The following is a 26083-nucleotide window of genomic DNA, read 5'->3' on the forward strand; positions in this document are numbered from 1 at the left end:
AGTAGTACTCCATTGTGTAAATGTACCACATTTTCTGTATCCATTCCTCTGTTGAGGGACATCTGGGTTCTTTCCAGCTTCTGGCTATTATGAATAAGGCTGCTATGAATATAGTGGCACATATGTCGTTATTACAAGTTGGAACATCTTCTGGGTATCTGCCCAGGAGAGGAATTGCTGGATCCTTTGGTAGTACTATGTCCAATTTTCTGAGGAACCACCAAACTGATTTCCAGAGTGGTTGTACCAGCTTGTTTGCTTCTAGTTTGATTGGTGTGATCTCTTTACCCAGTAAACCTTGCTACCTCTCAAGCTTGCTGTTCTGAATGGTCTTCAAGCAGGTCTTCAACCTGCTTCTCCTTTCTTTTCTCTCCTTACCCTCTGACTCTCAGCAGTAATAAAAACTAATTGCCATAAGAACACATTTCCTATGTGCCAGGGCTGGGTAGGTACTGTTTTAAGAGTTTTGCATATATTAACTTGTTAATTCTTCAGAACAACATTCTCAGATAGGCATTAATTTTATGGAAGTTACTTACCTAAATAGCTATATCTTGTCTAAGAGCAGCACTCAAGGCCGAGTCATCTAGTTTTGAGATTCTGCTGCTCCAGTTTTCTGCCTTCCAGGGACACCCTTCTCTTCAACTCTTTCTGTTTATAATTTGCTTTTGATTATGTCTTTTAGTATGCTGTTGGCTTCTTGTTGCTCTCTTTTCTGCAAGAAAAAATCTCTTCTATGTCTTTCTATGATTAAATCAAAATTTCCCTATTGTAGACATTTAATTCAAGTTCCATAAAATGTGCTGCATGAATATTTCATGCTGTAACATTTTCTTCTTTTAAGTTTCTACTTTACCGCAGTATTTTAACACATTTCTTCTAGGCACGTGCTGTTTATTTAATAAAGTTTTTTTTTCCTATAGGTTCCTAATATTAATGTACCCAAGTCAGTTTCAGTTTGCTTTCCAGCCTTGGTAAGATGCTAAGTGCTGGTAGTGATCCTGGCTTAGTCCTGATCCATCAGCACATCCCACTGTGCTGCTTAGCTTTCCTATAGTGTTACCTTAAGGAACCTCTCTGAGATAAGCAGTCTGTGAAGAGAAAATGCACCTTTTAGTCGTAGTTTCCAAGGATTCTATCTATGATTCCTTGGCTCTGTTGCTTCTGGGTGGGAGCATGTGGCAGAAAATGTGCTTGCTAAACGGGATGGAAAAGAGCCCAAGGGATAGACTAGTATTCGACAATCCTCCCAAAGGCAAGCCCCCACTAACCTAAAAGATCCTGTTAAGATCTTCCTCTTAAAGTTTCCATCACCTTTTAATAGTGCCAAGCTTAGGACTGAGAATTTAAGAATATGAGTCTTTAGGATATTCTAGATCCAAACCACAGCCTTAAACTTCTCTCTAACCTAGTAAAATACTGTTCCTTGTCAGCTCTGCCCATATGTGACAGCCTGTAGGGCCGATCTTGCCTTGCTTCTAAAATGTAGAAAAGAATGTCCAATTGTAGGGCCTTTGGAGATAATAATACAAATGTCTAGCAAGGAGAGCTTCCTTTGTTCTTACCACTTTTGTTCTGGAACGTAGCTATCTACGTCATATCAATAGCTTCCCAAGTCCTACAGCCCATGAGTCCTTCATTCATGGTCATTTTTAGAACACAATCACTTCTTTCTTCTTATAAGGTGTTTATATTATTTTAGTGTTGCTATTACCAATTTATTCAAACTGAAAAAGATAAACTGTTGTTTTGTTTCCAGGATTTCTTTTGTAACTTGTCTCATCGATGACATTATCATTAGAGTGTGCTATCTTCTGATACTGCTTATTTATAATAATAGTTCCTTATTTCCTTGAAACTCTTTGTTAGATGCCACCTGGTCTACATAATACAGTTGCATCAAATTTGTTGACTAGATTTAAAATATTCAGTATATTCACTGCAATTTGAACTAATAGCTCTGACCAGTCCTTTAAAAGGTAGCTTGGTAATATAGTTCATTAGGCTTTGCAATCATTTGTTATTTGTGATGGCTGTTTTGGATTTCGGTTTTTATTCACTGTGATTTTTATTCATGAATCTTTTCATTCTCTGCTTCCATCTGACACCATATGTTTGAGGCTGCATTTTATGACTGTAAAACCATGCACATAATTACTAAATGATTTAGGTTTTATTTCGTTTCATGTGTTCTTAAAGACACCAGCTGCTGCTTAGTTGAGGATGTAATGTAATTTGACTGACACTTGAGATTTGTAGTTTCTAAATGTGAATGTATTTTCCTTGTTTGTTTTCAAAGGCACTTTGGTACATATGTTAATGTGTTGCTTGATTTCTCTTCACTTCTTCAATTTAAAAATCAATAAAAAATTGTTTGGGAGGGGAGATTGTTAAAAAACATTTTTTAATCTATCTATCTACATTTTTTATTTTAGCTTTTATTTTGTTAGCTGAAGCAGCTTTTGATAGTCATATACTTTTGCATCTTATTTGTGAACACAGTTGCCTGCTAGATATGTGAAATAAATATTTATCTTCAGTTGTTTAGTAAGGTCTTAAAAACTTGGTGGCTGCTTTAGTTACCTATATACCTAACATGCTGCGGTTAATCCATCCATACATGTTGATGTGCTAATAACCCGAGAGTGAGAGTTTGGAGAGATGCACTGAAAAATAAGTTAAAAGTTTTCGTTTTCCAGCCCCGGCTCCCAGAATGATGTCTCTGAGACTAATTATTATTAAATGACTAGGCATTGGCTCATTCCCTGACTAGCTGGTAACTTATTTAACACATTCAAATGATTGTCTCTCTACTACTTGGTTGTTACCTCTCCTTCAGTCCTGGCCCGCTTCTTCCTTTGCATCTCCTCAGCATCTAGCTCTATTCTTGCTCTAATCTCTCTCTGCCCCTCCTTTTAGTCTGTCACTATTTCCCAAAATCCTCTTTTTTTCCTGCCAGTATCCCACCTCCTATTTCCTGCTCATTGGCCATCAGCTTTTTTATTAACAGATGATGCTTATAAGATGTTCTCTCTACAGAGATAGCTCAGCAGGTAATATTACTTGCTGTGTAAGCCTGGCAACCTGAGTTCAATCCCCTAAGCCATGTAAAGGTGGAAGAGAACTAATCCTGAAAGTTGTCCTCTGACCCTGACACTCACACGGTGGTGCACTGTGCACTCATGTTCCCATACACAGCCCTAGCACCACCAGGAACAAGAACAATAACAACGAGTACAGTCCAAAATAATTTTGGAGTGAAAAAGCATCTTAAAAACAAACAATGCTTTGACTTTTCTCACCAGAAAATGTTATAGGTAGAGATCTAAAGATGTAAAGAGCCTTGGATAAACTGCTTTGTAATTGGGATGGTACATGTATGCAAAAGTTTAACATGTGGCATGGTTTAAAATTAGTATAATATTAGTACTTATGTAAATAGAGTGATGAAAGTACTTGAAGCAGGGAATGGCTGGTGTGGGAAGAGATGATGTATAGAAAACATGAGGCGTCCAGAAGATAGAGCCAGCTGGAGATAGCATAAGAAGCAAGATAGCACTTAGCCTCATTGTCTGTTTAGGAAGACTGAGGCGCTGGTAAGGACAACAGTGCATCTTTGATCTCTATTGTGCATGGCATACAGTGCCTTATTTGCTCTTTATTGTGGTTTCCATGGTGACTTTGTCAGCCCTAACATGCTATGTCTTTGCTCTCAGAGAAGTAAAGTTAGCTTTAAAAAACTCTTTATATCAGCAGGAATTGGCTTTTGATATTGACTCAAAGTTTATTTCTCTTAAATTGTGTCTATGGTAAAAGGTGCTTTTTTGACTGAAAAGCAGTGCTTCTTGGTTACTTGGCTAGCTTTTGGAAGAAGAATTAAATTGGCTATTGAAGTGTCAGAAAAGCTAACAATAACACCAACAAAGCTATTGAATAAAAGTTTTTAAGTAGTAACTAGTGGTGTTTGAAGAAAGTCTCCTGTAGTGGTAACAGAGTGAGTGAGTGACTACTCAATGCACGTGAGGGCTGCAAGCGTGCAGCATTCTTCTCTAGGTGTCCACGCTTGCACATGGTGCTTTCTCAGATTCAGTTAGTAATAAGCTTACATGTTAATAAAATCCACCTTAAAATAATAAATGTAAGATTTTAATTATTGACATCTTCTTTGCATGAGTACAGAATATGCTAGTTTGTTACCCAGTAGGTTTCTTGTCATTGTTCCTAACGCTAAGTAGTTAGAGTTCTTCACGCTAAGGGTGCTGTGTCAGTGAACTGTTTCTTTTAACTAGTTCTTCAGAAAATTGTTCTTGTCCAGTTTTGCCAAGCATGTGACCCTGTAATCTAAACAAATACTTTATTTGCTTAATTCATTCAGTGACATTTGATTAGCGATGTTCTACTCTGTCAGGCTATTTTATAGACGATGGGGGCATGAATGTGGACAAAATATTCCTGTCTTAAGACACTCATATCTCATAGACTCAATTTTTAAAAAATAGGATCATTAAAATTATTGGATTTATTTTGATTTCCTTTGGTGGTAGTTTTAGAGAAATCACAGGTAATGTAAAGAGAATTTGCTGTGTGAAGCTGATTTGCCATGAATCCATAGCCTCATTCTCTTTAGCTCTTTTGTTAGGTTTAGAGAATGGATAATTAAACATTGCTTTTATTCTTGAGGATGCAACCCTAGGCTTTCCTTGACTCTTTGGAACTTGGTGTAGGTATTATTTCTAACATTTTGGCAAGTTTCACTTCAGTACTGCTAACCAAAATAAAACCAATATTAGATCTAGGAATTCTTTTTGAAAATTAATTAGTGTGCTTATAAAAAGTATCATTATAAAGTAATACATTTCATGAGTTTCTTGACATTAAATATTTAGTATATAATAATGTTTATAGTTTTAAAATATAATTTGTTTTAAAACATTCAAAATTTAGAAAATATATGTAAAGATATTTATGCTTTATTTATTTACTTAATAGCATGGTTGGTCACTTTTCAACTCTTTTGTGTTGGAAACTTGCAACACAACTAGCTACGACCTCATGATCCTCAGTTACTATTTTAGAATCTTTCAAAACAATTAAATAGCTCTCTGCAATTAGAGGAAAGAAATTCTGCCTGTAGACTATTTCTAATTTTTATGAAAGGAATTTAATGTAACATTGTTGAGCCAGTTAATCTAAGTTTTATACACACACACACACACACATATAATTATTATTATACATTACATCTGATCTCTCCCTTCACTCCTATGTGAGTTTTTTTCTTTGTTTCTTTATATAGTGGATTTCATTGACTGATTTTTATATGTTGTTCTATTCCTGCATCTCTGAGATAAAGTCTATTTGACGATGGTGGGTGATGTTTTTGAAGTGTTCTTGGATTTGGTTTGCAAGTATTTTGTTGAGTATTTTTGTGTCAATGTTCATAAGGGAAATTGGTCTGTAATCTCTTTCTTTGCTGAATCTTTGTGTGGTTTAAGTATCGGAGTGACAATGGCCACATAAAATTAATTTGGCAATGTTCCTTGTGGTTCTCTTTTGTGGAATAATTTCAGGAGTATGGGCATTAGCTTTTCTTTGAAGTCTGGTAGAATTCTTAGCTAAAACTGTATGGGGCTTGGCTTTCTGTTGTTGTTCTTAAGAGAACTTTAATGACTGCTTCTATTTTCTTAGGGGCTATACTATTTAAGTTGTTTATCTGATCTTGGTTTAACTTGGTAAAAGATATTTATTGAGAAAATTCTTCTTTTTTTTTAATTTTTCCAATTTTGTGGAGTACACGTTTTAAAAATATGACCTGATGATTCTTTGGCTTCCTTGATGTCTATTGTTATGTTTCCCTTTTCATTTCTGATTTTCTTAATTTAGATATTCTTTCTTTGTGTTTTAGTTGGTTTGGATAAGGGTTTGTCTGTCTTGTTGATTTTCTCTAACAACCAACTCTGTGTTTCAATGACTTTTTTCGTGTGTTCTCTTTGTTTTTAATTTATTGATTTCAGCCCTCTGTTCCCTTATTTCCTGCCATATACCCCTCTTGGACGTGCTTGCTTCATTTAGTTCTAGAGCTTTCAGGTTTGCTGATATGTTGCTAGTATGAGATCCCTCCAATTTCTTTATGAAGGCACTTGGTGCTATGAACTTTCCTCTTAGCACTGTTTTCATTGTGCCATAAGTTTGGGTATTTTGTGCATTCATTTTCATTGAATTATAGGAAGTCTTTAATTTCTTTATTTCTACCTTGACCCAGTGGTCATTTAGTACAAAGTTGTTCAGTTTCCATGAGTATATAACCTTTCTGTTGTTTTTCTTTTTGTTGAAATCCAGCTTTGATTCATAGTGGTCTGATAGGATGAGGGGGTTATTTCAATGTCCTTGTATCTGTTGAGATTTGCTTTGTGACCAGTTATATGGCCAATTTGGAGAATGTTTTATAAGGTACTGAGAAGAAAGTATATTTGTTTGTGTTTGGGTGAAATGTTCTGTGGGTATGTCATAGTTCCACTATTTCTCTGTTTAGTCTTTGTCTGAATGACCTGTCCATTGGTGAGAGTGGGCTACTGAAGTCCACTATCAATGTGTGAGGGTCACTGTTAGGACTTAAACTTTGGTAGTGTTCCCTTTATAAACATGGGTGCCCTTGCACTTGGGGCACAGGTGTTAAGAATTGAAAGATCATCTTGGTGATCTTTCCTTTGAGTATGAAGTGTCCTTCTCTGTCTCTTGATTAATTTTTGTTTGAAGTCTATTTTGTTAGATAGTAGAGTGACCACACCAGCTTGCTTCTTCATTTGCTTTGCTTGGAAAATCTTTTCCAACCCTTTACTCTGCAGTAATGTCTATCTTTGAACCTGAGGTTTGTTTCTTATATGCAGTAGAAGGATGGTTTCTGGTTTTGCATCCATTTTGTTAGCCTGTGTCTTTTTATTGGAGAATTGAATCCATATAGACATCATGACAATGCTTGTTAATTCCTAATTTTGTTGTTGGTGGTGATGGTGGTTTGGTGTGTGTGTGTGTGTGTGTGTGTTGTGGAGTGGGGATTTAAGGGATTTATTAATTTCACCAATTTTTTGGTTTATCCTTAACGATTTCTTAAAGGTATTTATTCATTTTTTCTTTAAGAACGAACCCCTGTGATCTTCATAAAGTTGGTTTTAATGTCCTTTTCTGGTTTCATCTGTGTTAATATATTGCCCTGGCTATTGTCGATTATGTTCTTAATGCTGGTGTCTAGGCATCTGGGTTTGGGGCAATTATAGGCCTAGGTGCTGGGTGCTGATTTTTTAGTTTGTCTTTGTTGGATGGCTGATTTGTTTGTTTTGTTTTGTTTCCCCTACCTTGGTTTCTGTTTCCTCTCTGGTCTTCTGGCTGGAGTAGTCTGTGCTTTAGTAGAGGGTCTCCACCCAAATTGGGGCTGGACTTCTGGGGTGGCCTCTGGTGGAGCAGGGTATTCCAGCCTGAGTTGGGGACTGGAGTCCTGGTGTCCACAAGCTGGGGGGTTTTCCAGAGTAGTTGCAAGTCAGGATAAGGAGTGGAGATGCAGAGTGTGGGCTGGAGGTGGGCTAGGTAGGCACTGAGGAGGTGGAGGCTGTCTGTGAGCAAGCAGCCTGCTGGGGTTCAGTGTAGACTGGAGGACCAGGGGGCTTCTGCTGGAGCTGTTGGCCTGGGTTCTGGTTGTTGGCTTGGCCTCTGGTAGAACAGCAGGCTTCCTCTGGAATTGTGGGCTGGGTATGGTGATGAGAGGGGGGCAGCATTTATGGTAAGGTGGGTGGGCACTGAAGGAGTGTTGGTGGTCTGTGGGTGGGGCTTTTCTGGAGTTCTGGCTATGACTTCTGGTGGAACAGGGGCTTCCACTAGAGTTGTAGGCTGGAATCCTAAGTTGCTTTTATATGCCACATTTGTATGTGTGAAATATGGTTTTAAGCATTTAGAAATATATGTATGAGGACATTTATGATACTGAGGATTGAAAAAGAAAGTAGAGCTGCTTACACAGATGGCTTTGAAAATTAGTCCCTGCCCCCAACTGTGAAGACTGATCTCAAGCACCAGTGTAAATTAAGTATTGGGTAGTGTTGCAGCCTTCCTATAATCTCTTCATTCAGGACAAGGACTTGGGAGAGGGGACAGAACAGAAAATCCCCAGGGCAAGGTGGCTACCTATATTAGTCAGATCTGTGAGCTCTGGGTTTAAGAAGAGACCTTGCTTCAGTACATAAAATAGAGTGTGATCAAGGAAGACAACTAACTTCTGCTCTCCAGATGTACTCACACACACAGAGATACACTTCTCCCTCTCTCCCTTTCCCCCTCCCCCTCCTCCCCACTCTGTGTGTGTGTGTGTGTGTGTGTGTGTGTGTGTGTGTGTGTGTAAGTAAGTAAGTAAAACATGCATATACAGGTATTTACAGAGGAAATAAGTCACCAGAGTTTATACCGCTAGTAAGTATTAAGAAGGATTTGAAAGCCTGGTGACTTATGATTCCTCAGCCTGATCATGGCAAGTTTCTGTTTTGGCAATAAATTTCTTTATTCTTTTGAATCCTTTTAACACTTGTGCCACATCCCTGGCCTTTATTTTCTTGAATTCTCTCAAAGCTCAGAATGAAATGAGAAAGCATCTAAAGACCTCCTAGGTGTTCTCCTATAGACATCAACATCTTTCAAGAACATCTTTGCTTTATTCCCACAGATGCACATGATGTGCTTCTAGGCAACTAGCGTAGGCTTGTTGTGATCATCTTCCTCATAATATAACTGTTTTCTTATCTGCAGGTTTTAAATGCACAGAGAGCAGGATACAAAGCAGCCATAGTTCACAATGTAGACTCTGATGACCTGATTAGCATGGGATCCAACGACAGTAAGTACAGGTATCACTTCTCTTGTCTCCTGATTGACAGATTATTTGAAATGAAAGTTAACAGAATTTCTTTATTCATTTTCTGTTTATATAGTGATGTTTCTTCAGTATCAGATAATTCTTAGGTCTTGTGGTAATCTTAATTCCTAACCAAGGTTGAATTGACTTGTCTTTTTTCTGAACAGTTAAGGGTTTTTTTGTTGTTTCGTTTTTTGTTTGTTTGTTTATCTGTAGATATTTTCTTTTGACAAGAAACCAAAAGCCATAAATAGTAATGTAGTTACTTGTTATGAATACCATGGAAGGCCTGTAAGATGGTTTAGTGAGCAAAGGCATTGCAAAGGCATTGTGGTAGGTCTAATGACCAAGTTTAGTCTCCTTTAACCACACAGTGAAAGGACAAGAATCCATTCTTGAAAGTTGTTCTCTGCCCACCACATGCATGCAGGGGACAGATACACACACACACACACACACACACACACACACACACAGAGTAACACACACGTACAATGAATAAAAATGTAGTTAAGGAATGCTGTAGATTCATTTTTGTAATTTATTTAGATACACACATTAAAGTTTAAGATGCATAAGTGCTCTTGACTACAGAGTCATCTCTCCAGCCCCTTCACCTTTTTTGGGGGGATTGGGGAGTTCCCACTGAACCTGGAATGAACTGATTAGGGAGTTTGCTGCCAAGCAAGTCCTTGGGATCCTCCTGTCTGTCTTCCACTGCAGGAATTACAGGGCTTTTAATAAAAGCTTTAGATACCCAAACTCAGATCCTTATAAATAGAGCAAACATTTTATCCATTTAACCATTTCTCTGGCCCCTGAGTGGATGGATAGGTGGATATTGTTTTGCTTGCTTTTCCTTCCTTCCTTCCTTCCTTCCTTCCTTCCTTCCTTCCTTCCTTCCTTCCTTCCTTCCTTCTCTCCTTTCCTCCCTTTTTCCTTTCCCCATCCTTCTTTTCCTCCTTCTTTTTATTTCTATTTTTTTAATTTTTGTTTTCGAGATAGAGTTTCTCTGTATGTTTCTAGCTGTCCTGGAACTCACTGTGTAGACCAGGTTGGCCTAGAACTCACAGAGATCTGCCTACCTCTGTCCTCCAAGTATTGCAATTAAAAGTGTATGTATGCCACAATGCCCAGCCTCACATATGCTTTCTTATCAGGTGGCCTTTTATATCCCATGGATACACTCATAGTTTTTATTTGAAATAAGAATATTTTCTATTTCCAAATATTACTTCCAATGGGGAAACTGAGCCACCTTTAATGAGCCAACCAGCCTTTTTCAGTGATTTTATTTGTTTTTGATTTTAGATAGGGTACGATGCAGCACAGGGAACTTGCAGAGATCTGTACCAGCCTGTCCTTGTCTTCAGTGCCATGATTCAGTGGAGTTTTTTAGGCTGTATCCTTCACTCAATTTAGTTTCCACAACTCAGGATTTTTTTTTGTATTGATATATATATATTTTTAATTTTATTTTATTTTAATTAGGTATTTTCTTCATTTACATTTCCAATGCTACCCCAAAAGTCCCCCATACCCAATTTTTTTTGAGAAAATTATGTATGTGTTCTGTATTTACATCATTTCTGTCCCCCTCTCTTGTCTCTCTAACATCTCTTGTGTTCCCCTCATTCAGATTCATGATTTTTTTTCTCCTTTAATTGCTATTGTTTTACACACTGTTGAGTTTGTTTACTGTTGTTTGTATGTTCACGTGGTTAGGGCTTACTGCTTGGGATTAGATAACCTATCAGGGGCTTATCTTGGAGACAGCTTATTCTTTCTCTCTTAGATGCCATTGACTGCCTGTAGCTTTTCATGTAGAGGTGGAGCCTTGTGCAATGTTTCTCAGCAATGTTTGCATGTTAACTGGTTGTTATTGTGCTGGTCTTGTTTGGGCAACCATATTGTTGAGATTTCATGGGTACAGTTTTCCTGTCTATATAGAAGATACTATCTCGCAGCAGGCATCCTGGTCCTGTATTTTAGAATCTTTCTGCTCCTCCTTACTTGATTTCCGGGAACTAAGTAAAGCCGTTGTGTTGTGGATATATCAGTTGAGGTCGGGCATTCCATTGACACTTCTGCTCTGTAATTTGACCAGTTGTGGATGTCTATAGTAGCTTCCATCTGTTGCAGACAGAGGCTTCTTTGATGAGGGGTGAAAGCTGCACTACCTGTGAGTTTAAGGATAAGCATTTAGAATGCAGTTAGAAATTATGGTAATTTAGGAAAGTGGCAGGTATAGGTTCTCCACTAGAGTCCATGACTTCCCCAGACATGGGTCATTGGCTAGGTCTACAGTACCATGCATGAATTCCATGCTACTGAGCAGCCTTTAAGTCCAATTAGACAGCTGTTGGTTATCCCTGGTTGAATGTGTCATTGTTGTGGCATTGAGGATGCCTTCGTGGACAAGAGTTAGTGGGGCTCCTAGACTTTATAGGTGAAGAAGGTTGTTTATTGCTCTTCTCCTTCCCTCTTGGCAGCTTGCATAGTATCTTTTGATACTATATTTAAGCTCTGGGAGGCAACTAAGGACAATGGAAATCACCTGTATTGTTTGGGGGAGTCTCTTAGACCACCCTAAGCAACACCTTGAGGTGGGATTTTGACATCTGGCACTGGGGATTTTGTTAGACTATGGCTTGGGGAGACCATTGTTGTTATGTGTGATATAATTCCATTAAAAATTACACGTGTGTGTGTGTGTGTATTTCTATGTGTATGTGTATTGTGCATATATTTTTGAATAAGCATGTGTTTCATTATGGTATTTTGAAACCTCCATAATGTTATTTGACTCTCTTTCCTTTTTCTTTCTCTGTAGTACCTTCCCTTTCCGTCCCCAGTTAAAATCTACCCCCATTTTTCTCATTCCCCCTTTATGGTGTCTAAACTTTAATAAAATCTCTGTAATTGCAATTGTTTATTGACCACATTCATGGTTATAAGATCTTTTATTTACTTTTAGTTATACACCAGTATGTCTCTTACTAGCGAATTTTCAATGATTTACATATACAAAGGTAGAGCAAAGAGTTTTCTTGGAACAAAAGGTGACATGAAGTTATGGGCTGAGATGGTATACTGGAATGTATTTAGGACTCTAAACAACCCCATCTTCAATAAATAGCAGATATTTTATTTATTAACAGATCAATCTTATACCCTAAGGAAAGTGTTTTGCTATTGTCTTTTCTTACCTCTAATATGATAAGGCAAAATTATATTTAAAATCTAATGTGCTTCTTTATTTATATTGAATGATTTCACAGTCAGGACTGTGATGATTATGGAGTCTGCAAAAACAGCCTCTAATTAATAAGTTCTAGCATCTCAGAGCAGCCTGACAACCAGTCATGGGCACCACCATACTTCAGAGAGAAGTCGGGTTATGCATCAAATAAGATGATGCTGTTCTCATGAAACCTATAACATGTATACATGACTTACGCATCATCTTGATCATTTATTAGTTCTCAGTGGCAAAGCATTTTAAACATTTTCTTTTTTTTTTGGAATACATAGTGCACCCTTGTGGCTAGCGCACCAGAACTGCTCTTGATAAATATCTACTTAGGTCTCTTGCCCATTTCAAAATCAGGATATTTAGACTCCTTTGCTAGTGAGATTTTGGATTTCCTTATATTGTCAGACCTTTAGCTTACAAGTAATTTCTGTCATTCTATAGACTGTCTCTTTAAGTCTGATTATTCCCTTTGTTGTGCAAAAGGTACTGTAGATTTAATTGTATTCTTTCACCCTTTTAAAATACTTTATTTTAATTTTTTAAAAATCTCAGTTGATATGCTCTAACTCAGTCACATTGGTGGTCTGTATATATTACTGGCAAAATAAAAGAAGGCATCCTTTGGCCAGAATTCTAATTCAAACTCAAGCATCTTATTAAAATGAGGACTAGTCTGTATCATTCTTGATATCATGGTTAAGAAAATATTATCTCTAATAATTATAAGTCAATAGCCTCAAGTCAAGTCTTTCCACTTTATCATAGTATCTTCGTGGAAGAATACAATTTCTTACGAAGGGAATATGCCTCTCCCAAACCAAGAAAACAAAATGCCCTCCCCCATACCACCAAACTGAAACCAAATAAAAGCAGACACAAAATCTGTAGAGTTTAGTTATATGTTGATCTGAATATGAGGCTCTCCTGGAGTGGTAGAAATACCCACTGATAACTGATTTTCCCTCTTCCTGCAGGCAGAAGGCATTCAATTTTTAACCTTTCCTCTAGTGGCTAGATTTCCATCCATCCATCCATCCATCCATCCATCCATCCATCTATCCATCCTTCCATCCATTAAAAAAATGACAAGATAAAATAAAACAAAAACTATCACATCAAAGTTGAATAAGACAAATGGACAGAAGGAAAAGCGCCCAAGAGAAGGCGCAAGAATCAGAGAGTCATTCAATCAGACACCCAGGAATCCCATAGAAACACTGAACTAGAAGCTGTAATTGTGGAGTACATTCACCAGACACGACTGCGCAGACATGGGTTTAAAGCGATAGAAAGCCTTTATTATTTAGTATTATTATTTATTGTTCAACATCTCAGTATAGTCCTGAACCTTTCTCCAGGTGAGCTATTAACCCACGCCCAGGGTTGACATACTTCAGCTAACAAGAACAAGTAGCCAGAAGCAGAATTATAAAAACCAAAGAGCAAGGTTAGTCCATGCAGAGACTTTCCCCTAACTATGGACTTTGATAGATTAGGTCTTTGGTTTGGTTTTGGCAGGTGGTGCTGTCTACGTGCTGAGTTTTACAGCCTAAAGGGTACTTTGCTCATGGAGTCAGTTGTGCTAAGGTCTTGGGGTCGACTAAGGTCCCTCAAGTCCTTCCAGATCCTCTCCGCTTCCCTTCCCACCTAACTTTAACACACATACACACACACACACACACACACACACACACACACACATGAGAAAGAGAGAGAGAGACAGACAGAGACAGAGACAGACAGAGACAGAGACAGACAGGCACTTGGTACGGACCCATGCAGGCCCTATGCATGCTGCTTCAGTCTCTGTGAGTTCGTATGAGCTAAAGCAACATGGGTTCGTAAGGCAAAACCCATGTTGCTTTAGAGGGCCTTGTTTGTCCTCCATATCCCCTCTGACTCTTTTACTCTTCCCATCTCCTCATACGATATCCTACCTGCAAGATACTCTAGGCAATGGTGCCACAAAACTTGTGAAAATAGACAACCAATCACTGATTTGACTTAAGCTTTACTCCAGAGATGGAACTCATACTAGACACTGTTTAGGTGACCAAAACCTGAGATTAGATAGCCCAGGGACCTAAAATAAAACCAAAAAAAAAAAAAAAACTGGTCTCAAAATAAAAGAAAAAATAGTAATAAAATGACTCCTAGTGACATTCTGCTATGTTTATAGATCAGCGCCTTGCTCAGCCATCATCAGAGGAGCTTCCTCCTGCAGCAGATGGGAACAGATACAGAGACCCACAGCTACTATGCAGACGTTGAAAGACTTTGGAACACATCCTTAAATAAGCTGTCCCCATCAAATTCTTCCCACCAAAAGATTGTTTTTATTTGGGTTTCTGATTATTTTATTTCCACACCTGAATAGTGGGTAATTTTTTTTAAAATTCTTTTTTGGTGGCATTTTATTTTTGTTTTAAATACGTATGTCAGGGTCAAGTTTCTTTGGGCCTCTAGGAGGAACTTGACCTCCCTAGCTCCTTGTCTTATGCCGGGTAATCTGTCACCATTTCCCTTGAGAGGCAGAAATGTGGTGTTGCCCGTTAAACTTCCCTGAGTGGAGACATCTTACACTGGTGGCTTGTTTCTGTCCTTGAAATGGGTATATAAAATACATTTTCCTCTGTACTTAGGAATCAAGTTATGTGTGGGAAGGAAGGCTAAAATTTTGCCCTTTTCTTTGTTCTTTAATAGTTAAAGTGTTTTTTTTTTTCTGTAGAAGAGTTAAGTCAAAGGAAAATATTAGAGATTAAAAACTGTCTCTACCTTGTAAGACTGTTGAGAGAACTAAATGAACATGTGCATGGAAATTTGAGTGTAATTGTGTCTAGTTGCATCTGCTGCTCTAAGAGAGACCCTTAAGTATTGCCTTGTTACAAATAAGTTTGCTGTTCTTTTACGCAGTTGATACATTAAAGAAAATTGACATTCCGTCTGTCTTTATTGGTGAATCATCAGCTAATTCCCTGAAAGATGAATTCACATATGAAAAAGGGTAAGTATTGGATATCAAAAACACTATGTAACTTCAGACTGTTCCTTATTGTAGAATAGAATTATATAATTGTAGTTACGTTGACATTTGTTTATTTATTTATTTAGAGACAAGGTCCCACTATGTTGCCCTGACTGCCCTGGAAAAGATTGTTTTATAATATGCTCATAGATTGTGCTAAATTATCGCTTTTTTTTGTTTGTTTGTTTTGTTTTGTTTTTTTTTTCAAAACATGGTTTCTCTGTGTAGCCCTGGCTGTCCTGGAACTCACTTTGTAGACCAGGCTGGCCTCGAACTCAGAAATCCGCCTGCCTCTGCCTCCCAAGTGCTGGGATTAAAGGCGCGCGCCACCACGCCTGGCTAAATTATCGCTTCTTAATACAAGCTATTGTAAAAACTTGTTTTTACTTGATTTGTATTTTGTATTAAATGCAAATTCGATTATGTATTAAAATTGTGTTCATGCTCCAGAATGTTGCTAATGTTGGCATCAGTGCTGCTAAAAAGATAGACATTCCATTTTGCAGTTTCTTTTTAAGTTTCTGATGAGAGATTTTACTGTTTGCAATCACTGGCAGACTCTCCTATTTTTTTTTGCATTTGCTATCAAGAACTTATTTGCAAAAATGAAAGCTTATTTTATATGGTGATATTAATCTGTGACTGCCAAAACTATGGTTGACAATTTTTCAATTACACATATGAACAGCTTTACCTTTTCTTTCTAATTGTTCTCCTTCAAGTTGCTCTCTGTCTTCCAAATGCATTGGTGACACCTTTAATGCCTCACTAACTAGTAGGGGTAGTGGGTATTTGCCTTACTCGTTAATGAGATAATTTGTTTCAAAATAGGTTTCTGGGTTGTAATCATTTTAAGAAAGTATCAGTTATACTTTAATTTTTGATGCTACTATCTAGTTACTTAGACACTGTTAAGAATAATAGCATATTGGGGGGACTGGAGAAATGGCTCAGAGATTAAGAGGGTATACTAATCTTGTCAAAGATATGAGTTCAATTCCCAGCATGCACATCAGTATCCAATAGGTGAGTTGATCACAGGTTGTTTCCTTAAGTGTATGGATAGAAGACACTGTTGTGTGGTACTAAAGGCTCTGTAATTGGCAGATGTGGGTTGTTAGGAGATATAAGTCAAGGTTCTGTGTGTCAACAGGGGTTGGGGAATTAAAATGTTGTTGTTTTGATATGTAGACTTTGATGTTGGGTTTGAAATTAGCTGAAAACACACAAAGGGAGGATAACCAGAATAGATGAAGTATAAGCTTCTACTGAAAGATATTAAACAGCTCTATTGGTTAAAGTGAGTTATGGAGCAGTCTGGCTTATAGACCCAGCACTGTTAGTTTATAGTATGTCAGTGAGGGTGTGGTTGTGACATACCAGCAGATCAGTGTCTCATATAAGTGGTACCATTATTGTAGCGCAGAGGGTTTGTGCCCCAAACTGGAAAATTATTTTCGAGATGGTCTTTTGCTAAAAAAGATGATCAAATAGGTTGGTCCAAGCCTGATGCTGCTGCTTTTTTTTTTTTTTTAACCAATGCTATTATCATTTAAATATTTTATTCAAAGCTACAAAATGCATATAAAATAATTGATCATCCTCTATTTGCTGAAAAGTGATACTTGTATTCTAGCAATCCTAGTAAGTTTTGGAGGGTATTTACAATATTTGGGAGGAATCCCTGATACTGTTTATATCTGTTGCAGTTTAGTTGAATTACTTAGATGCAAATTTGACAAATGATAGCAGTAAAAACAGCTTGGGAGTAAAAATATTCATTTTTTCATTAGTACTGTGAAACCCTAAAGACTTTTAAGCAATTTTTTTAATACTTAAAAATTATTACTTTACCTTTAACTGAATATGTGGTAACAAATCACCTAGCAGTGAGCAGCAGGAGACCATGGCTAACCCTGTCTGGTCTCGTACTCCAGTCCTCCCAGTGGAGAGAACACTGCTCAGTCTTGCATACCTCTGCTTAGACTAAGGAGTTGTAAAGCAATCTTTTCATACCATGTAAAGTGTGGCCATTCATGAAATACAGTGAACTTAACTGATCATCGTTTTCCTCTATAGGATATAACCAACAGTATGGTTATATCTCGGAGGAGAAGAAATGTGTCCCATCTCCACAACATACATATTTCTGTAATGCTTTCAGCCAAACAGTGGAGAACATGAAAATGTAGAAAAAATTACTCTTTGGAATTCCTTGATGAGATTTTTTTCATTCTACATCTCATAGACAAATGCAGGGATCCAGGGGCTGTGTCTATTGTACCAGCTACAATGGGTGAAGTTCACTGGGGGGGGGCAGTATAATCTGTGTCACTATTTACTCTAGAGCAGGGCTTGTCAACCCTTGGGTTGCACATACCAGATAGTTTGGATATCAGCTATTTACATTATGATTTACAGCAAAATTACAGTTACAAGGTAACAGTGAAATAATTTCATGGTTGGGATCATTACAGTACCAGGAGCTATATTAAAGGGTCACAGAATTAAGAAGGTTGAGAACCATCTAGAGTAGCTGTAAAAAAGATGCACTTATTTTTACTTTATATTCATAAGTGTTTGCCTACATATATGTATGTGCACCATGTACATATCCGGTGCCCATGGAGGTTCTCTGTAGTTGGAGTTAGAGGTGACTGTGAGTCACCCAGTATAGATGCTAGAGATTGAACCCTGTTCCTCTGCAAGAGCAGCAAGTGGCCTTAAGCATTGGGCTGTCCTCTCTCCAGCCTCAGACTGGAAGAGTTTTATTGTGATGGGAATAATGAATGAGGTCGAGGTTTTATTACATGCTACTAGAGGGGCTACTGTTTTTTGTTGTTTGTTTGCTTTTAAGGTTTATTATTTTTATTTTCTCTGTATTTTTCTTGCACATATATATGTTCTTCATGTGTGTGTCTGGTGCCTGTAGAAGTCATAAGGATGTATTGGATCCTTGTAACTGGAGTTATGGGTGGTTGTGAACCATCATTTCGGGGCTGGGAATTAAAATCAGGTCCTCTGCAACAGTAGCAAGAACTCTTAACACTGAACCATCTCTGAGCCATCCCTATGATTGTTTTTGATGCTGATGTTACATGTAAAATACAACTTTTGCATAGTTCATTACATTCAGTATATAATATTCCTCCATGGGTTGTTCTGAACAATATGCAAAATAGACTTAAAAATGTAAAATGCATTCCCTAAATTGAGGGTTCTCAACTTTTCTAATGCTGCCACCCTTTTAACTACAGTTTCTCATGTGGTGACTCCCAACCATAAAATTATTTTCATTGCTACTTCATAACTGTAATTTTGCTACTCTTATGAATCATAATGTAAATGTATGTATTTTCAGGTGGTCTTGGGTGACCCTTGTGAAAAGGCCAGTCAACCCCTAAAGGGGTCACGACCCATAGGTTGCGAACCACTGCCTTAAATTATGTAAATCATGTCTTAGAAAATGAGTGTGCAGAGTATATTTGAGTTTAATGGCCATGTCATTAATTTTTTGTTTTAATGTAAGTTGATAATTATTAACTCTCAATTATTAATTTTCTTCCCTCTAGGGGCCACATTATCTTAGTTCCAGAACTGAGTCTTCCTTTGGAGTACTATCTGATCCCCTTCCTCATCATAGTGGGCATCTGCCTCATCTTAATAGTCATTTTCATGGTAAGTCCGCTGACTTCTAATAATGATAAAGGTACTATGGGTAGATCTAAAAAAGTAAGTAAGAGAAGCCATGTAAGGCAGGTTGAAAATGTGTTTTTATATAAAGTTCTAGAAAAGGCAAATATAATGTGGAAGAAAAATACACTGAAAGGACACTTATTGTGCATGGGAACTGGAGATGGGTAAAGGATTGCTGAAAAGGTAGGAGGGGCCTTTCCCAGCTGAGAACCCTTTTCTCTGTATCGAGCAAGCTGTAACACAGTCATGAATATGGCAGCCATGTCATGTCACTCATCTTCCTTCATCCAACTCCTCTGTTGTTTCCGTCCTTGATAACATTCCCTAAACCTCGGAGGACATATCTAGATGTCCCTTTTAGGGCCAGACACTCAAAAGGCCACGTGTTGTTGGAATTTTGAACATCCCTGCAAAATTGCCTCCCACTAAAACAAGAAGCTTCTTTGGCCAGAGCTGACAGGAACACTAGCCAGTGGCATCCGTACAAAAGGTTAGAAGGGGATTTGATAGGTGTAGCGTATCTCCTTAGCAAAACAAACGCTTAGCTTCCCCACTAAGGTCTATGATATCCATAGCCACAAGATTTTTCTTTCTTTGTATGCATGTGTGTGTGTGTATGTATGTATGTATGGTATATATGTGTGGTACATGTATGTGAGTATGTGGATGCTTGCTCTCATATATGCAAATGTGGAGCCCAGAGGAAGATGTTAAGTATCTTTATCTACTCTCTACCTTGCCTTGAGACAGGGTCTTGCACTAAACTAAAGGCTCACTGTTTCAGATAGTCTAGATGGCCAGTGAGCTTTCAAAAGCTGCTTTTGTCTGTGCACTAATGCTGGAGTTATAGGCACACGGAGCCGTGTTTGCAGCTGACAGGTTCTCATGCTTGAACAGCAAATGCTCTGAGCAGCTGAGCTATCTACTCAGTCCTTAGATACCAGCTTTACAGGTCTACAGTCCTAGACATGATTTTCCTCCTGTGGAATAGGCCCCAAATCCAGTGAGTAAGTATTAGGTTACCCCCATAGTAGTATCAGTCACACCAGTGAGCATATCTTGCTTGCCTGCTCTGTATAATGTGCAAGGTGTACTAAGTGTATCTTACTGAATAAACAGTTGATGACAACTCTCCCCAGCAGCCTGCATAATACCTATAAAGCAGGTAGGAAGTGCTCACTTCAGTTTTAGCTTAATTTCTCTATGTAATATCTATGACCAGAGTGTATGGCCACGTCAGCAATGAGGTCTTACTAACCATGTATCCATGATAGGCAATCAACAGCAGTGGAAATAGCCTGGATTACTTTGGAGACCTCAAGGATATCCAGCTAATGACTCATAGGATGGTAGCTCATACTGGCACTGGGATTTGTACATAATCAGTCATATGGCTTCTGAGAGTGGCTTGTTTTCACTGTGGAGAGTACCTCCATTCAAACTTTGAAAGCATTTTCATGTTTTTATGCATGTATATATTGTTTGTTGAACTTAACTTGTCTTTGTAACGCCTTCACTCTTTTCTCATGCCTCTCCCCCTGCATTGATCCTTAGACCCCTTTATTTCAAGTCTTGTGTATATGTGTATATTCATGATTTTGTATATCTATATAAGATCTAGGAACCAGAAGTGACATGTATTTGTCTGTGATTATCTTACTTTATTTGATATAATTATGTGCAGCTATATAATTTTCTGAAAATGCTGTAACTTTTATTGGCTACAAAAGGTGGTGTGTATGTTACATTTTTCTTAGCCATTTCTCAGTTGTTAGATACCTACATTGGTTTTATACTTCAGCTACTATAAATACTGCTGCATTTAACATTGATGTATGTGTTTCTCTATGACATATATGACATGTCAACTTAAAGTCTTGAGTAAGTTCTCAGGACTACTATAGATGGATCGTGTGGAAGATAAGTGTTAGGCTCTTTTGGAAACCTCCATATTAATTTCCATAATGGCTAGATAGTTTACATTCCCACTAGCAGTGTGTGAGACCTGCCAGTGTTTGTGATTATTGGTTTTTTAATGACTGACATTATGACTGTGGTAAGATGGAGTCCCAATATAGTTTTGACTTGAATTTCTGTGATGGTTTGTGAAGTTGAACACTTTAAAATGGTATTAGTCATTTGTATTAACTGCCTTGAGAACTGTATTTTCATTTTTTAACCTATTTATTGATTGGGTTGTTTGATTTCTTGTATAGTTTTTGAACTTTTAATAATCTAGGTATAAATTCTCTGTGATATGTACAGCTAGGAAAGATGTTTCAATCATTGTGTAGGCTAGGCTATTTTTTCCCACAGAAGTAGCTGTTTACTGTATACAGCCTTTTGATTTCATGAGATTCTGTCAGTTGTTGGCTTTATTTTTTGAGTGGCTTAAGTACCATTGAGAAATTCTTTGCCTTAGCTGGAATCTTGAAGTGTTTTGCCTCCTTCCTCCCATGTGTGTATTGTGTATGTGTGTAACTGCATGTGGAGGCCAGAGGACAGTCTTGGATGTCTATTTTTTCTTTTTTTTTTTTAGACTGAACATGATTTGGTAGTGTATAAGAGAGCACCATGGAAGCCCTGAGGAATGCAGAGCTCTCCACTTGTTCAGGGGACCATGGTTGGGGATATATTTGACCCCACAGCCATCAGGAATGAGCCACTGGTATTAAACCTGGGGAAGCCCCCCTTCTTTGAAATGTGGATCTTCTGATAACCAGGGAACTTGAGCCTCAATCACATGTTCCTTATTCTGCAGCTTGGTGCAAGTGATGGTAGCCACTGTGAACCTGGTCACTGTGAACCCAGGTTCCTGTGACCTGTGGCTTCCTGAAGGTGCCACACATAACCTGTCTGGAGCCTATCAGCTCCAGCACTGGACAACATCCTGTTGGTTTGGATGACATGGCAAGGATGAGCCTCACTTGGATGTGAAAGCCATCCTTGCCACATTCTTTCCCATGTATTTGTTGCTATTGGTACCAGCGACATCTGGTGCTTCAGAAGAGAGCTATTCATATTCATCTGACATGATGTGGCCACAAAGTGGGAAGTCATCAACTTTTGCCTTCCTCCATCCCAAGTCAAAGATCTGGATCAGAGACACCCCTGTGGCCCATGATGACCCTGGGATCATCAGTGGCACATCAGAAGAAAAGCTTTTAGGTTTTTGTTGTTTTGTTTTGTTTTTTTGAGGGTTTTTTTTTTATTTTTGCTTGTTTTTCTTTTGTTGTTGTTGTTTTGGGGGGTGCACTTGGGGGAGGATTTTTACTGGCTTAGAATTCACCTGGTAGGCCCTGTGAGCCGCACGACTCTACTGACCCCAGCTCCCCAGAACAGATTATGAGTGTGTGCCATCACAACCAGGTTCTTTTATGTGGGTTCTGGGGCTCAAACTCAGGGGTTTGTGCTTGTACTTTATTGACTAAGCCAGCAGTTCTCAACCCATGGGCCACAATCTTTTGGGGGTTGCATATCAGATATGTATATAATGATTCATAACAGTAGCAATGAAATAATTCTATGGTTGCAGGTCACCACAACATGAGGAACTGTGTTAAAAAGTTGCAGCACTAGGAAGGTTGAGAATTAAGCTATCTACCTAGCCCTACCTTTTCTTCTGAGTTTCAAGTTTTACATTTGGTCCACTTAAAGCTGATTTTTGTGCAGAATGAAATAAGAGATCCGGCTTCAGTCTCCTGTATGTGGATAGCCTATATTTGTTGCACCATTTGTTAAAGAGGCATCTTTTCTCTAGTATTGTTTTAAAAACATTTGTCAAAACTCATGTGGTGGAGTTGTGTGGGTTTATATTTGGGTCCTCTGCTCCATTCGGCTATTTGCCTGGTTTTGTAGCGGTGTCATATTGTGTTTGTGGCAATAGCTTTGTAGTATAGCTTCAAATCAGGTATGATGGTAATAAAATGTCTCCAGCATCATTTATTTTGCTCAGGATTTCTTTGGCTTTCATTTTGTGTTTCCATATGAAATTTTAAGTCTATGCTTTCTTTTTCTGTGAATAAGAATGGTCTTAGAATTTTGGTAAGATTGCATTGGGTCTATAGAGTACTTTAAGTGCTGCATGTTAATATTTTTGTGTGGTGCACACACACATGCATCCCCTGAGCCTTTAGTTCTTATGTCTGCTCCTATCCTGTGGACTCAGGCTGGTTGTTGAGTGTATCCCAGCAGTCTGGGATATGGCCATGCCCAGCTATCTATCCTTACAATAGTTCAGTGTACCATTTGTTCAACTGTGTCTTTGTTGCTTACATTCTCTCTTCTGGCTGCTCAAGTATATACTATTGGTGCTTTCCACTGTGTGTTCTTCTTCTTTCTTGAAATTTTCAAATATTTCTATTTAGCTTCTTAAATGTAGATTTCTGACCCTGTTTATAGCATTATGATTTTTTATCCATATTTTCAACTTTCTGATTTCTCTTCTCTTGCTGATTTTCTCCTCCAGTTTCTGAAATGATTAATCTGCATGTTTATGTTGTATTTCAGGTTACTAAACAATTCTACTACTAAACTTTTAGAATTTTCTTTAAGCATTTAATTCAGGGGCTGAAAATTTAGGATATTTTAATGGACTCATGATGCCGCAATATTCTTTATGCATGTGTTATAATTTGTATGTTTAGATATCTAGTTTTATTTAGCGATATTTTACTTGAAGGCAACATCCCCATTACTAGTCAGCATAGAAAACAAACAGCATCAAACGTTATAAGATCTAGAAATATACTAAAATAGATTAGACCTCAGCCCACTTAATCACCTATGATCATAAAATAGTAATGGGAAGACTAATTCTGAATATGCTGTGAAGAATTGTTTTAGATAATTATAAAAATGATAAGTGAATGAAATGAAGAAAACAGGGAAAAGGAAAAATTAAGGAGAAACAAGATTAAAAAGAAAAAACAATTTTCTGAGGAACTGCCAAACAAATTTTCAGAGTGGTTGTACCAGCTTGCAATCCCACCAGCAATGGAGGAATGTTCCTCTTTCTCCATATCCTTGCCAGCATCTGCTGTCACCTGAATTTTTGATCTTAGCCATTCTGACTGGTGTGAGGTGGAATCTCAGGGTTGTTTTGATTTGCATTTCCCTGATGATTAAGGATGTTGAACATTTTTTCAGGTACTTCTCAGCCATTCGGTATTCCTCAGGTGAGAATTCTTTGTCTAGCTCTGTACCCCATTTTTAATAGGGTTATTTGGTTTTCTGGAGTCCAGCTTCTTGAGTTCTTTGTATATATTGGAAATTAGTCCCCTGTCAGATTTAGGATTAGTAAAGATCCTTTCCCAATCTGTTGGGTGACCCTTTTGTCTTATTGACAGTGTCTTTTGCCTTACAGAAGCTTTGCAGTTTTATGAGGTCCCATTTGTTGATTCTCGATCTTACAGCACAATCCATTGTTGTTCTGTTCAGGAATTTTTCCCCTGTGCCCATATCTTCAAGGCTTTTCCCCACTTTCTCCTCTATAAGTTTCAGTGTCTCTGGTTTTATGTGGAGTTCTTTGATCCACTTAGACTTGAGCTTTGTACAAGGAGATAAGAATGGATCAATTTGCATTCTTCTCCATGATAACCGCCAGTTGAGCCAGCACAATTTGTTGAAAATGCTGTCTTTTTTTTACTAGATGGTTTTAGCTCCATTGTCAAAGATCAAGTGACCATAGGTGTGTGGGTTCATTTCTGGGTCTTCAATTCTATTCCATTGATCTACCTGTCTTGTCGAACTTTGTTCCTCCTTAGAATGGGGAACAAAATACCCATGAAAGGAGTTACAGAGACAAAGTTCAGAGCTGAGATGGAAGGAAGGACCATCCAGAGACTTTCCTACCCAGGGGTCCATCCCATAAACAACCACCAAATCCAGACACTATTGCATATGCCAGCAAGATTTTGCTGACAGGACTCTGATATAGCTATCTCTTATGAGGTTATGCCAGTGCCCCTTATCTATTGGCTGGAACACAGGGCCCCCAATGAAGGAGCTAGAGAAAGTACCCAAGGACCTGAAGGGGTCTGAAGCCCTATAGGAGGAACGTTATGAACTAACCAGTATCCCCAGAGCTCATGTTTCTAGCTGCATATGTAGCAGAGGATGGCCTAGTCAGCCATCAATGGGAGGAGAGGCCCTTGGTCTTGCAAAGATTATATGCCCCAGTACAGGGGAATGCCAGGCCCAGGAAGCAGGAGTGGGTAGGTTGGGGAGCAGGGCAGGAGGAAGGTATAGGGGACTTTTGGAGAGGAAACTAGGAAAGGGGATAGCATTTGAAATGTAAATGAATATCTAATTTTTTAAAAAAGGAAAAAACAATTGGAAAATAACATAATACAAGGGAGTTGAAGAAAGCATGACATCACATACAACTCAAGATCACAGATTTCACAATCAAGACAGAGTTGGAAACCAAAGTTAGATAAAAGAAATCAAATATAAAAGCCTGGGTGAGCATGACGGCGCAGGGAGTAAGGGTTGTTACAACACCTGGCAATCTGAGCTTGATCCCTGGAACCCACATGGTAAAAGGAGAACCAACTCTTGCATGTGTGGCTTCCACGTGAGCACTGTAGCATGAGTGTGGGAAAAAAGCACACACACTAAACAAGACATAACAGATACATGTGAGTTTAAAAAAAGGTAAAATGGCATTAAAATTATAGCACGGGGGGGGGGGCTAGAGGGGGAATCATGGTGGGAAAGGCAAGACAGAAAAGAAAAACATCGAACAGTGAAAAGGCATGCAACTAGAAGAATGTATGAATGGGAATATTATTTTAAAAAATCAAAACTTGCTGCTAAATCTGATGTGAAAAGGGAAAAAAGTAAAAATAAAAACAGGCTAGAGCAATGGCGTGGTCGGCATAGTGCATTCAGACAAGCACAATGACCAGGCTTCGTCTCCAGCATAGGCAGCAGAAGCTCCCAGCACTGGGGTAGATGAAGATGACATCATCTCTGCGGCCCATCTGGCCATATGCATGAGCTCCAGTTTCACTGTGAGACTCTGGACTCAAACAAACAAACAAAAATCCAAACCAAACTAAGAACCAAACGGCAACAAGAAACAAAGCCCCAAACAATAAGGTCGATTATTGTATCACACACACACACACACACACACACACACACACACACACACACACACACACAGAGAGAGAGAGAGAGAGAGAGAGAGAGAGAGAGAGAGAGA

At 38.3% G+C, this 26083-nt stretch overlaps 1 protein-coding gene across 2 annotated transcripts in view; it reads left to right on the forward strand.

Annotated features, from left to right (window-relative positions):
• Positions 1-26083, forward strand: part of Rnf13 (ring finger protein 13) — an 87336-nt gene that overhangs the window by 41219 nt on the left and 20034 nt on the right. For both annotated transcript variants that reach the window (XM_029473720.1, XM_021154153.2), the window contains 3 exons: positions 8791-8878; positions 15066-15156; positions 18750-18855. In XM_029473720.1, the coding sequence (XP_029329580.1) occupies positions 8791-8878; positions 15066-15156; positions 18750-18855 (285 nt within the window). The remainder of the gene's footprint in view (positions 1-8790; positions 8879-15065; positions 15157-18749; positions 18856-26083) is intronic.

This window comes from Mus caroli (assembly GCF_900094665.2).
Source record: "Mus caroli chromosome 3 unlocalized genomic scaffold, CAROLI_EIJ_v1.1 3_unlocalized, whole genome shotgun sequence".
NCBI lineage: Eukaryota > Metazoa > Chordata > Mammalia > Rodentia > Muridae > Mus > Mus caroli.